Consider the following 14,076-nt stretch of genomic DNA (forward strand, 5'->3'; position numbering starts at 1 on the left):
TGTTTACTGAACACATTTACACTTTTTTCACTTAGAGGGATTGCCACATCACCACATACGAGGCATGTGATAAAGAAATATTGTCACACTAAACACAACTCACTCATGAAGTAATACAAAAGAGCTCCTTGCAGGCCACATCATAACCCCGTGGGCAATTGGGAAGTGCTACGGCACCCCCCTTTCTCGAACTCTAAGTGAGCAAGCACTGGCCCCAAGCATCGCAGTGCATGGCTGAACCATTGTGAACATCATGGTCTGCCACAAACGAAGCATGTAAAGCTTTCCTGTTTGGAGATCAAGTGACATGTTTTGTTTGTCTCAGAGGATTGCAGGCAACCCACGCTTCGCTTATCACCATGGAACTCATTAGGGCACTAGGAAAAACAAGCAAATTGAAGTTACGACATACAATAAATCAAAAAATTATGGGAGGAGAGGTGCCTAGGGATTGGAAACTGAGTAAAATGAGACTAATATATAAAGGCCGAGGAAACAAAGACAACATTAAGTCGTATCGCCCAATAACGGTAACTTCAGTTCTATACAGATTAGTTATGCAGATAGTAAAGCGGAGAATGGAGGAATGGGTAGAAGAAAATCAAATATTGGGTGAGCTCCAAAATGGATTCCGAAGAGATAGAAGACTGGAAGATAACTTATTCGTCACCACACAATGTATAGAAATAGCAATGAAGAACCAGACTCCTTTGTGGATGGCTTATTTGGACATCAAGGGAGCGTACGATTATGTGAGCCTGGAAAAACTCTGGAGCCAGCTGAGGGAATATAACTTAGATGCATATTTGGTTGGGTTTCTTCAGCAGGTGTACACAGACAATAAGGTAATTATAGCATGGGAGGCAGAAACTACACAACCTGCAGCGATAAAAAGAGGGCTCAGGCTGGGCTGTCCACTGTCACCTCTCCTTTTCATGATATATCTCAGGGAAATGGAAAAGAAATCAGAGCAGAGCAACTTAGGTTTTGATGTGAGTTATATGGAAGGAGGGAGAAATGTAGTACAGGTAATACCAGGACTGATGTATGCCGATGACATAGTACTTATGGCAGATAACCAGGATACGTTACAGGAACTAGCTGGAATATGTGGAAAGGAAGGGGACACATTGGGCATGAGTTTTAGTAGAGAAAAGTCTGGAGTAATGGTGTTTAATGACAAAAAGAGGGAACCCCTGACGATACAGGACATCGAACTAGGCCAAGTAGGAAAATACAAATATCTGGGAGTCTGGCTCAATGAGGGAACAAAATATTTAGAGGTACACGAGGAGAATATAATTAGAAAAGGGAAAAGAAATTCATCAATTATGAAGCTCAAGGCGCTATGGAACTATAATAGATATGAAGTGGTCAGAGGTATATGGAAAGGAGTGATGGTGCCAGGGCTGTCTTTTGGCAATGCAGTGCTGTGCATGAAATCAGAGGTTCAATCAGGATTAGAAATTCGACAAAGAAGCGTAGGCAGGCTGGCACTGGGAGCGCATGGAAAAACACCAAATGAGGGAGTACAGGGGGACATGGGATGGTCGTCTTTTGAGAGCAGGGAGGCAGTTAGTAAGTTGAAATTTGAACAAAGGTTGACTGAAATGGATGATACGCGGTGGGCACGAAAGGTATTCAAATATTTGTACATGAAAAGTTTAAACACAAAATGGACAAACCGAATTCGAAAGCATACATTTAAATACCTACACACTGGTGATGGGGCTGAACAGACTACTTCAGTGAAAAAAGGGGTGAAAGAGGCAGATAGGAAAATGTGGGAAGAAAGAATGCAGGATAAATCAGCTCTAACAGTGTACAGGTCACGAAAGCAGGACATAAGAAAGGAAAATGTTTTTGACAATTCAATAGGAAGTTCTTTGCTGTTCGAGGCGAGAACGGGGGCTTTGAGGACGAGGACGTATAGGGCTCAATTTCAGGAGATAGACACTTTATGTGCTGCTTGCCATAATGAGAGTGAGACACTTGAGCACTTGGTATTAAAGTGCACGGGGCTTCGTCCTGCACTCCCTGAGGGGGTAACAGATCTGGCCGGGGCCTTGGGGTTTGCTGGAGACGATGGAGGGACGGAGGAGAAGAGGATTGCAGTCACAAAGAGGCGATTAGAAGATTGGTGGAAATTATCTAGGGAAAATTGAATGATGCAGAACTAACTAGCACAGCTGGGGACAGGCGGGACAGAGGAAAATTGGGACTCCCTCCCGCGTGGCTCCGGCCCAAAGTCTCAACCCTGTCTCCCAGTGGGTCCGGTGCGGGGGTAACGCCGACAAGGTCTGACCAGAGGAAAATTGGCGACTCCCTCGCCGGGGGGAAGAGGCGGGGGGGTGATGTTTTTAGTTTTTTTGCCCGATCCCCCGAAGGTCATCCTGGTGATATCCCACACTACCTGGTGATAGTTAAGGGGTAGAAAATTGGCTTAGAAGGGCGCGAGAAATCAAATCAAATGTTTGTCTTTCTTAGACTTAGGCTAGGTGGCGCAAGCTACCACCCGATACAAAGGGTATAGCCAGTAACATCCATCCATCCATCCATCCATCCATCCATGTCTCCTACGCGCACCTGGCTCAACACACAAATCGCGCATTGCACCAAACGGTCCAAGAAGACGGAAAGGAAGGACTCCCCTCATTCTCGGACCCTCGTTCGTGCAACCGGAAACAGTCATTCTCCCCCTAGAAGATTAGCCCGTCGCTCAAAACTCGAACAAAAGTTGCTTTCCCCACCCCGTTCAGCCCTAAGCTGACAGTGTTGTGGAAGCTGCTCCTTGGGCGAGCCCACGTGGGCCAGTCACACGCTCGTCACGCCACGGGTACTTCGAACGGCTCGGTTGTAACGCGCTGACGCTATTGACACCACCACAACGCTGCCAGCGCCACCAAGGGCAAAGCTGATAACCACGCCTGCCTTGCTACTCCACGAACGCGGGGAATCTTTTCTTTCTGGTTTTGTTTGCGCCGGATATCCCATGACGCCTCGCGCTCTCCGTTCGCTTCTCTTCGAGCGCTTGCTCCAGTGCACCGTTTGGAACGAAAAATATAACCAGTCGTTCAAAATACAAACGTGCGATCATCATTTACGGTTATTATCCCTCATACTTGATTCACTTCCGAACGAAATTTGAATATTTCAATTTTTGTTTCCGTACCCCTTTAAAGAACACAACTGTGATGATGATTTAATGAATGATGATGATGAAATAATGTTGACTAAAGAGAGTGACCACAAGGGTATACTGAAAGAATCACTAACAATGATGAAACCTAGAAATCTATTAGTGCCTTCCCTGTGTTTTGCCATTGAGTGGAAGAAGTTTCTTGGCCAATATTTTTGTTAGAAACAGGTGTGATGCGTCCGTCTTTTTAAATCTTGATGTTGTGCATATTTTTTATTTCCTAGGTTGAAAGCTTAAGGCATTCCTTGTTGTTTGTTCAATCACATTTACCCAAATGTTAGTAGGTTGCTTTTTATGTTTACTGTCCTTTTGTATGTCAGGGGTTGTGAACAGTAAAACGCTGTAAGGCACAGGAAGGAATCCCCTTTGTAAAGTGGTGGCAAGCAGAAGAGAAATTGTAAAGACTGACTTCATGTCTTCCCCTACGTTTTCTTTTTTGGGTCGCCTATTCATGTTTTGCCCATTAATACTCATCTGTGTTTGATACTTCTCTGCGTTTGTGTCATCCTTCAGAGAACCCGTCTTTAATAAATTATTTGTTTGCCTGTTTGGCTAGCTTGCACTCTCGTTTTTGTTTATTAATAAATGACTGTAGGATTCAACTGTAGGATGACTGTAGGATTCAAGCACCGTGTTAATGCATACTAATAAATAGCAGCATACTTTTATTGACTAGTGCTGATGATTAGACTAGTTAGTAGCCAATTATTGAAAAGAAATCATGAAGAATATGGGAACAGAGGATATGAACACACAGCGCTGTGTTGATCTCCTCCTTCTTGTCCGTGCCATTCACATTCCATGTTTTGAATAACACATTTATTAATAATTTTCTGCTTGGTATCATCTGTATAGGGGTTCGCTGGAACGACCCATCTGCTATTGCATTCACTTTAGGGCAGCTCCCCCTTCCTCATGGTGCCATCGTTCAGGAAGTGCAAGGCGGGTGTCACTCTCACTCTTGTGGTTCAGTTCCCCAGGTTCCCATAGGTTTCAAGCTGCTACCCAAACTGAGTCAGGCCTTCCAGCCCTGCAGGAAATGTCAATTCCACTCTTTTAGACGTAGACACCCACATTTTGCGTGTACGTGAAAGAAGCTCCAACAGAGAGGAAACAAAATGATTGGCCTTTTTTTAATGCATCCTTTTCTTTTGCTGAGAACATACATAAACGTTACACGCTATTGTACATTCAGTGGTGCGGCTTAATTTAGGAAGAGCACCTTTTTTCATATAACTTTTATATAAAGAAAAATCTCAATATAATGGGTCGGGCATAAATGGTTGCTATGAACTGCCCTATACATTTACACATTACCTGATATCACCAAAAGAGTAGAGTAGGGTAGGGCTGCACTGCACCAATTACGACTTTGTAACCAATTAATAGTTGGCATTTATTTTTTATTACTATTGGCTATTATTCTTTGACAGAAAGAATAACCGGGCGAGTTGGTGCGGTGGTAGTCTTTGAACGCCATCAAATATTCAGGTTTGACATTAGTTAATTTTTTCCGCCTTTTTTCATGTTTTTGCTTTTTCTAGCTGCTCTGATTTTTGTAAGGGCTCTCGCCACTACTAAAAAACGTGACATCTAAACTCCTTTTATTTTTTGCATCACACAATCGTAAACTTAAAAAGTGTGCCGGTTCGGTAAACGCGAAGAGACCTAATTTCCGAGGGTGAAACCTCTAAAAACAACGGACAAGTAAAAGAAACAAACAACACAGGGCGTTGTTTGTCCTTTGTTTTTAGCGCTTTTACCCTCGGAAATATGACGAAGAGACCGCGCGTCTCAACGCACAGGCATTAGCATATGCACAAAATCATGCTGCATGCTCGCTCTTGTAACGTTTTTCTCGCTCCCGCTTTATGAAACAAATCGGTGGCGAGCGGCTGTTTGGACAAGACGTCAGAACTAGCGCGACCTGTTATTAACACTTTGGGACGGAGACTGAATGCTTGAACTGCCGTCAGACGGCATTTGAACGCTCCGCACAAGCGTCGTCGGGCGAGCGCCGCACGACGGCGCCCAGAACATGCCCACGGTTCCGCCGCGCGGGAATCTTTCTCACACTGCGGAGCGAGCCACAGATTTTGAAGAAGATACGCTCTTTTCAAATAACGAAATAACACAGGGCAGAAGCATAGTTAGAATCAAGCATAGCTTAGCAAGCGCACGGTACACGACAAACTTTGAAACAGCAGCCCACTTCGCAGAAACAAAAGAAAGTTGCTAACCGGCGTTTGCACGAGTCGTGCATGGGCGGTTATGAACTTACGGGCGTTGGCAAGAGGCAGCGTCTCTCAGCTCTCAGTCACCGATTGTTATTCTTGAACACGGTATTCGTAAGGAAGATAATTAAAATATCCACTAAAACGGCTGAAACGTAAAAAAAAGGAAATTTCCGAAGCCTCTGGAACTTCAACAATCATTCAACCGAGCCCAACGGAAGCTGATTGCGATAGCGATGGTCTTGCGCAGCCTTTAAGAGTCTCTTTTCCTTTTTATTTATTGTTAATTTTTTTAGAACGATACTAAGCAAAATATTATTATATTAGTAACAATAAGAATGTCACTAAAATAATAATGTAAAATATTACAAAAAGTGAGTAAATCTTAGGTTTTATTTAAACTTCAGGTTGTTTCTTTTTTTGTGTAAACCGAAACCGAAACTAGCTTAAGCAACGTTTCCTTCGTCGTAATTGTTTGCGCGTGTGTGTGTGTGTGTGTGTGTGTGTGTGTGTGTGTGTGTGTGCATGCCCGTGCGTGTGTTGGTGCGCGCGCGTGTGGATACGTCCCCGTGCATGCACGTGTGCGTTTCTGGTTGTGCGTGCGTGTGCCTTTGCGCGCGGGCGTGGGATTGCGCGTGTGCATGCGTGTGTACGTGCGTGCGCGCGTGTATGTGTGCGACTGCGAGCGCGCAAGCGTCTGTTTGTGCGTTCTATTGCACTGCGCCCGCAAGAAGAACAATTGGATGTCCCTGGACACTGTTAAAACACTAACTTATTGATTATTATTATTATTATTATTATTATTGTTGTTGTTGTTGTTATTGAAACATAGCCCTGAGACTTTAGACACAAGGCCCTAAACTTTTCTATAGCTGGCTGTAGCTGTATCTATAAATTTTTTAAGGCCGACCATGCAAAGCTACAGGGGGTGATAGCCTCCCATTGAATTTCCCATAGACGACCATAGGCCATTTTTTATGGGATGTCTCGGACTGGTTTATTATGGGATTTGCCTCTTTATGTGTGTGAGTTTTTGTGCATGTCACCATATTCTCAAATGAATATTTTACTGGGGTTGACATGGTCATGGGACAGGTTCTAGCAGCATGTCATGAATATTTGTCAAACATTTTCACAATATTTTGATTTCATGTTGTCAGATATAAACTCGAGACTAACTGATTTTCTTACTGTACACTTCCATCAATAAATATTTGTAAAAAATGCTAGTATAGAGCATTTCACCCTACTTTCCGATTTCTGAGCATGGAGTGATTTGTAAGAAAATTAAATATAAACTCATATATAAAATTTTGTTTGCAAACATAAAACTTGTATGCAAAAGAGGCACTTTATTATCAGCTATTTGCATGAATTACAACTGACATTATAAGAAACTAGACTGCTAACAACTGTTGCTTCTCAAGCAGAAATCTTACCTGTACATTATGTACACAGCCATGTATAAGCTTTTCAAAACCATTTCACATTATTTATTTAGCACGCTCCTCTACGCCCTTCTCACATTCTTCACTAAATGTAGGGTGTAACACGAAACAGCAAATTTTCGGTAAAATATGAGGTTGTATTCCTAGTTTTTAGGGTGGTGTTAAAAGGGTGTAAGTTGCTACAACACCCCTGTTACACCCTTAAAGGTGTAAAAACTTTTACTGTGTAGTACGGCCGAGCATCACTGGCGTCAATCACCACGATAGCGTCAATAGCGTCACGGCGTTGCCCACCACCCGCCAACAACCACGTTGTTAACAACAAAACCAGCGTCCTGCACATCTAGGTCGATATGTTCATTTTCTTTTTCTTTTACGTGTGGTTCGATTTTGAACGTTTCCGTTGTGGTTTTAACCGAAGCTGTTAGCTTTCCTTGGATCAGAAAATCAGTATCCTAGCACTTAATTAAAACATTACTGAGACTAGCTTAAGTTTAATCAATATATGAGGGACGTCTTGTTTAGGCTCTTCCAAAACACAAAGCCTGAAATATCCAATCTTATCCGATTCAAACACAAGCTGATCGGGGTGCGTGGCTAGCGTGGCGGTTTACTAAGCTGAGTGCATTGATACATCTATAGGTTTTTAAGGTAGAGAAGGGGGCTTATGGTCGGTATACAGGTACACTGGCTGGGTAACGGAGGGTGCGTCTTCCAGGAAAGGGGAGCATGTGCGCCCGATGCACCCGAATACAACTTTTTTTTTTCTTCGAGTGTAGTTGGGAGGTATATATGTGGAGCGCTAACCGAAAAATCGCGGATGTGGTATTCGCGCTAAGAGTGCCGCGCAGCGACAAAGCGGTATTGTTAGCGCGAAGATGACGTCGGCGCTGCATTCGTATTTTATTTTCATAGAACAACGACGGGCACAATATTTTCCCACTTCTAGTAATGTTCCAAATGAACATATCGCACGACAGTGCTAGTTAAGACAATAGCCTTTCAAGTCTAACGAAAAAAAAAACTGAATAAAACGGTGATCGTTTGGTTGCGCTAACAGTGTTCGCGCGATGCACGCACTAATATCCTGCCAACCACTCGCTCATGATGCTTCTCTCGCTGCCCGTCGTTATGCCAAAGTTTCGTCAAAGCGATGAAAGTTTAGATTATGGGTGTCCCTGCGGCGAAACTGAAAATTAGCACTTTTGGCCGAACACTTGTCGACCATGTTTATGTCCACTGCGGCCAAGCTGAGAATCAGCACTTCTGGCCAAACACTCGCCGGCCGTGTTTATGTTTCCGGCGGCCAAGCTGAAAATCAGCACTGCTGGCCAAACACTTGCCGGCCGTGTTTATGTCTCCGGCGGCCAAGATGAAAATCAGCACTGCTGGCCAAACACTTGCCGGCCGTGTTTATGCCTCCGGCGGCCAAGCTGAAAATCAGCACCTGCGGCCAGACACTTGCCGGGCGTGTTTATGTCCCCGGCGGCCAAGCTGAAAATAAGCACTTCTGGCCAAACACTTGCCGGCCGTGTTTATGTTCCCGGCGGCCAGGCTGAAAATCACCACTGCTGGCCAAACACTTGCCGGCCGTGTTTATGTCTCCGGCGGCCAAGCTGAAAATGAGCACTTTTGGCCAGGCGCTTGCCGGCAGTGTTTATGTCTCCGGCGGACAAGCTAAAAACAACTAGTTTGTGGCCGGACACTTGCCGGCCTTGTTTATGCCTCCGGTGGCCAAGCACTTAAAGTGGCCAAGCTGTCCAGACACTGGCCAACCGTCGGCCGATCGAAATTCACTTTCTGGTGCTGCTTGGGATCGAATGGCAGGTGAAGTCACTATACTCTGCTTCACCGTACGATGCGCTGCAAAGGATGCCACCGAAGCCAGTGCCATGTCATTGTTGTGTGAGCTTCGGTTGGGGCACAGCAACACGCGTAGCTACATTCCAAACGCTGAATTGGCCGCGATGGCTCGTGGCTCCCGCGGCGATCCATCGGATGAAGAAACGGCGTGTGTATAGCGGAGGTACTATCGACGTCAATCTGCTCTGGGACACTTGCAATACAATACTATGCAATGTACGACGTTTTTTTTTCACACTTTGCAGCTCGATGCTGTATAACTAAAGAGAACAAAGTTTACCGGAGAATAGGGGTATTTTTACTTATATCCGCAGGCTAGTGGAACCTTCGCGCGCTCAGTGTCTTAGTTCAGTTTGCAATAGGATATAAGCTTCGCTCCACGGATAGTGTGTGATGGTGCCGAGCAATTCACAGATTGCACGAACTTTCAACCATCAAAACTGAGGGAGAGGAGGAGGCGAGAACGTGCGGGGACGTCAGAACTCAGATCTTTGAATCGAAGGACTAGTGTCTAAGCCTAAAGCTAGCTGCCTTTGTCTTGACTGCAATCGTCAAACGTATTAGAAAGCGGAACGCCGGCGTCTGGCGGCAGTGGAGACAAAAGCTGCTAGCTTTCTGTCTACCCACTAATCACTCCAACCAGAGCTCGGCGTTCTGAGGTCCCCACGAGGTCTCGTCTTTCCCTCTCCCTCAGTTTCTCGACACATGGAACAGCAGCATGAAAAAAAAAAGTTTCATGTGCAGGCGACCAGGTATATGTTATACATGATGATTGAAACCCGAAACTCTGGTTTGAAAAACGGAATGTTCGGTACACTTCACGAGTGTTCCGTTTCTCAAGCCACAGTCTCAGGTTTCAATCATCATGCATGTATAGCGGTACGGAGGTTGCGTCTGCCACGGGCGAGTAATTATTATTTTGTGAAATACGAGCGCTATACGAGCCTTAGCTCACGTTTCTACGTCATGAATGGCAAGCAAGCACTTTCATTTTGAAGCCGATCATCCGATCACTAAAGCGCGTGATTATCACACTCCACTAATCAGGAAACTTCTCGAGTATAGGTATTACAGCGCTGCTGCACTCGCAAGCACGATCACTGGTATTGATCCACTCAGTTTAGTCAAATATTAGGTTGAGAGACTCTTTCGAAAGGCACGGATGCCTTTTTGTCGCTCAGATTGAAAGACCTAGTGCTCGTCCTTCTCACTGTCTCTGGTCCCATTTGTATAAATCAGCAGACTGTTCACCAACAAGCCTGCGTTGCTATGTGTGGGCACTGGACGTGCGCAGAAACCAGATTCGTGGGAGGGACAGCGCATGCGCATTTCGCCGAGCCGACAGCAGCGCCACGGCAGTTGTGTTACGGCAGAGCGGCGCGTTGGTGTATCATCGCAGCTGCTGGCTCGAGCTCCTGACTTTACTCGGGAGCTTCGTGGCCGCGGTGTAAGATAATACTCTTCAGGTGGACTTTACCTGCACTGCGCGACGAGCGCAGTGCAGATAAAGTCCGCTTTTCACTCTCTCTCTTTCTCTCTTTCATTATGGTTTCAAGCGGCGCCGGCAGATGACTCGTCGACCCGTGGGCACGGCAAAGACGGCTCGTGCCGCCTCATGCTCCACACGCACAGAGCTCCAGCGAGGTTGTCGCTCGTGCAGAAAGACCACGGTGTACCGAGGTGTCATGGCAACGAGATAATTTTTTTCGCTCTCACACAGTTTCACCGTTTGGCCGCCGGCGACGCTGTCAGCCGCGGCCACGGTGGCCGCCGAATAATGCAGCCTTTCGGATGCCCGTCGAACAAACACTATCTGATTCCTCGCGCCGCGCGTTCAGCCCCGCCGTGTCCTCACCTAGTGTGCCTCAATGCCCTTCTGTTTAGGGTGATGCCATCGTTTGTAGTACCCGATGCCGACAGCACGCGCCCACAGGAAAAATACAAAAAAATCGCAGGAAACAAAATGTCGCCGTAACACAGTCAGCGCCACGAGCGCGTGCAGGGACACGCCCTTTCACGTGATTCAGAACAAAAAATAAAAATAAGCGTTCGAAACAAAATGGCCAGATGTCATCACCCCAAGCAAAGCGCACATGAAGGCACCCTATCCTCACCTAAAGAGTGTATCTTACACCGTGTTCGTGGCGCACCCTTCCGCGTGAAGAAGTATTTAGGGCCGGCTTCAAGCCGCGATTTCAAGACGCTCGCGCGCCCGAGCGTTTGAACTGCTTTCTTTTTTCCGGTCTCAGCTGAGACGACATGTCTGTTTAATGTCACACGCATAAAAAGTTGTCACCAAGCGGCAACAAATGGCGTCATAAAAGCCTGAGTGTCACGCTGTCGGATGTCGCGATCCTGGGTGTTGGGAGTAAAGTTTTGGCGAAAAGCACGGCTTTAGGCGAGTGTCGCTGTCGTCGTAGCGTCCAAACTCCTGGCGGCCGAAGCTTCCGCGGACTGTCAACCTGCAGCAGAACAGACGTCTGCCAGATTTGGTTGCTGTCGTTCCTCCATGATCGCGGCCTAGCAACAGCATGCCACTTTCATGACGTCATTAGGCGGAAATCGAGGGGCCACTTTTTTTGGACCCTTTAAACGTAAACGCCGGCAACACGGTAAACGCGTTACCGGCACCGTACATTTAGCGTAACGTTGCAGTGGGGAGCGGCATTGCTACCGTGAGCTCGCGCGGTGAAACAGAAGCATATTTGTATGAAACTGAGACAGACTCCCCATTTCCGCTAAAAGCACCTTCGAGTCACTGGATTTAGCATACAGCTTTCCAATAGAGACTATTAGTAGACCGTGCACTATAGAGCTTCGTGTTGCTAGCGGGAGCTAATTTACAAACCCGCGGTCCGGAGTGCGTACTCCCCGGTCCAGCACGCGCATGTGCCTCGCTCAGACTTGTACACGTTACTAAAAAAAAAGTAACCAATTACAATTACAATTACAGCCTCAAAAAATAATCAAGAAATTACTCTGAAGTGATCGATTACTTCCCACGTTACTTTTCATAGAACCTCTTTTTATTACGGTAGCACATATACACATTTAAATAGGTGTTCCGTATTTATACTTTTCTTGTTCTTTCGTCCTCTACACCTTTATATTTAAGTTTTAGAAGCAGTTTTATCTCGAAGTTTGCGTCGGTCATCCGCCGATGAATTTTGGTGTCATGAACTTCTAGTTTCACTTGGCACAGTTGATGGAGGGATATTATTCGGGAACTAATATTAGGGACGTAGACATTATTTAGACATTTTGACGAACTAAGCATATAGATGTCCGAAAGTGATACCCCCTAAACCAGTCAAAAGCTCGTAGGAGTATGCTCATGAATTTGAATACAAACTGTTTCCTGGTTAAAAGCTAAAAACAGTCCAAAGACACGAACAAGATCCAGATTTTTCTTAACCTGTTTACCGGTTTTGCCCAGAACAGAGTGGCTACAGCACTTCTAACCCCTCTCGCAAAAGAAGAAAAAAAAAAAAAGAAATTGAGAAAAATTGTATTGGGTTATTTTGTAATCGAATTCAACAAGAAAGTAATTGAATTACAATGATCGTTACCCCTTAAAGGAAGTAATTGAAGCGTTACAAAATTACAGCAAAATGTAATCTATCACAAGAACACTACTACTTGTAACGCGTTACGTACAGGCCTGCCGTCCCTTCGGAGAACGACCCAGGCACCAGCGATAAGCAAGCCTCCGAGGGTGCAGGTAACGTGCTCGGCCTTCCGCGCGAGTGTGTTCTGCGGGGCACAGAACAGCGTCGATCTTCTCTTCTTTCTCGTAGCGAACGGTTCTGCCCGATCGTCGTCGGCGGCGTGACCCTGCGGCGCCCAGCGCGCTTGGACGTTGTTCCCGAACGGTGCTCGTCCAACTCGTCCCGCCGGAGTCGCGGCGTGCGCTTCGCTCGCCCGGCCCGGGCGTCAGTCGGTTCCGAGTGGGCCGCCCCGGAAGGTTGCTCCGTCCGCTCCGCAGCGTGCTCACGCCCCGAAGGATACGCACTCCCTTGGGATGATGCAGACACGCGCCTCGTGCTCCTCCGCTCGTAGGGCTCCTCTGCCCGACAGCTTCGGACTGCGGTGAGTCTCGCGGTGAGTTTCACTGAAAATGTGAAATTCACTCTGAATGTAATAGTATAGAACGGCTTTATTGGAATAATAGTTTTACATCAGCAGCACTTTCGACTTGCTCCGACCGCCAATTTCTCAATCGTTCTCTTTCTCTGTGTTTCTCCGAAAGGAAATACGACATTCAGAGCGATAGGGTTCACACTTATAACCCTGCCGCACGAGCAAAATAATTGTAATTCTTAGCAAAAAAAAAGGTATATTTTATATATTTATATGGGTCAAAATGTAATGTTTAGGCACCACTTTCTTTCGAAAATTGATAAAGATGGGGTGATTGAGAAAAAACAAACTCCTTCCGAGATCAAGCTGCCAGGCCACGGCCAACATCAGGGATTGCGAAAAGCCTACCAATTAGCTAAATAATTAACCAGAATGTACTTCTACCTTTTAAATTATAAAAAAAGGAAATAGCCGTATGGTTTCAGTTAGAAAATTTCCGAATGTCGGTACAGCGCTTTACAAAATCCCCCCCCCCCTCCAAAAAAAAAAGAAATTAACGAAAAAACCTATTATTATTAGTTTTTTTTAAAGGAACAAATGCTGGAACAAATTTCTTCTTAAGTGTTTAAATCGGACACATAATTCTATTTTTAGTTTTTATCACCCGGTGCTTAGATAACTAAGCACCTTTTCTCCAATCTCATTGGTAGGAGAGATGACTGACGTGTAGATGTTGGTTGTAAAATTCTATCTCCGTGCCGCAATCGTAGTTTCATTTTTAATCCGCAATTTTTTAATGTCTGAGAAACAAATAGTCTAGATAGAGTCATTATTGTTTACAAAAATATCCCAAGCTTACCTTTTCCGAATTGGTGTGAAACTATAACGAACATGGCTGCCGGCGTCTGGGGAGTGCTCAACGTGCGCAGGTCGTCGAGGCTCATCTATCTTAAAATGAGTACGAGTCGTTCTGTGTTCACCGTGGTTTTTAGAGGAAGATCTCTTCAACCAACGTAGTTTGTAACAAACAACTGTCGTTCGGAAGCGCTGTTCGGGTGCTTGTTTTCGTAGCAGGACTGGCCTAAGCCTATAGCGTCTTACGTTAACTATGTTGCTTGATGCGGCTAGAGTTGTTCGTTTGCGGATGTTAATACTGAATTAAATTGTTGGTTCCAGTAGATGCGGCCCCACTGCTTTGTGGATTGTGCAACCGTCGTGATTGCAACCATTGTTTTAATACCTATAAGACACC

The 14,076-nt window shown here is 45.6% G+C and overlaps 1 protein-coding gene across 1 annotated transcript in view; it reads left to right on the plus strand.

Annotated features, from left to right (window-relative positions):
- The first annotated feature begins 12,714 nt into the window (after positions 1-12,714).
- The window catches only part of LOC120836043 (connectin-like), a 178,161-nt gene continuing 176,799 nt past the window's right edge, over positions 12,715-14,076 (plus strand). Inside the window, exon 1 of the mRNA XM_040218772.3 lies at positions 12,715-12,833. Coding sequence (XP_040074706.1) covers positions 12,766-12,833 — 68 coding nt within the window. The 5' untranslated portion in view covers positions 12,715-12,765. The remainder of the gene's footprint in view (positions 12,834-14,076) is intronic.

The sequence above is a fragment of the Ixodes scapularis genome, unplaced genomic scaffold, assembly GCF_016920785.2.
Source record: "Ixodes scapularis isolate PalLabHiFi unplaced genomic scaffold, ASM1692078v2 PGA_scaffold0__279_contigs__length_252992795, whole genome shotgun sequence".
Taxonomy (NCBI): Eukaryota; Metazoa; Arthropoda; class Arachnida; order Ixodida; family Ixodidae; genus Ixodes; species Ixodes scapularis.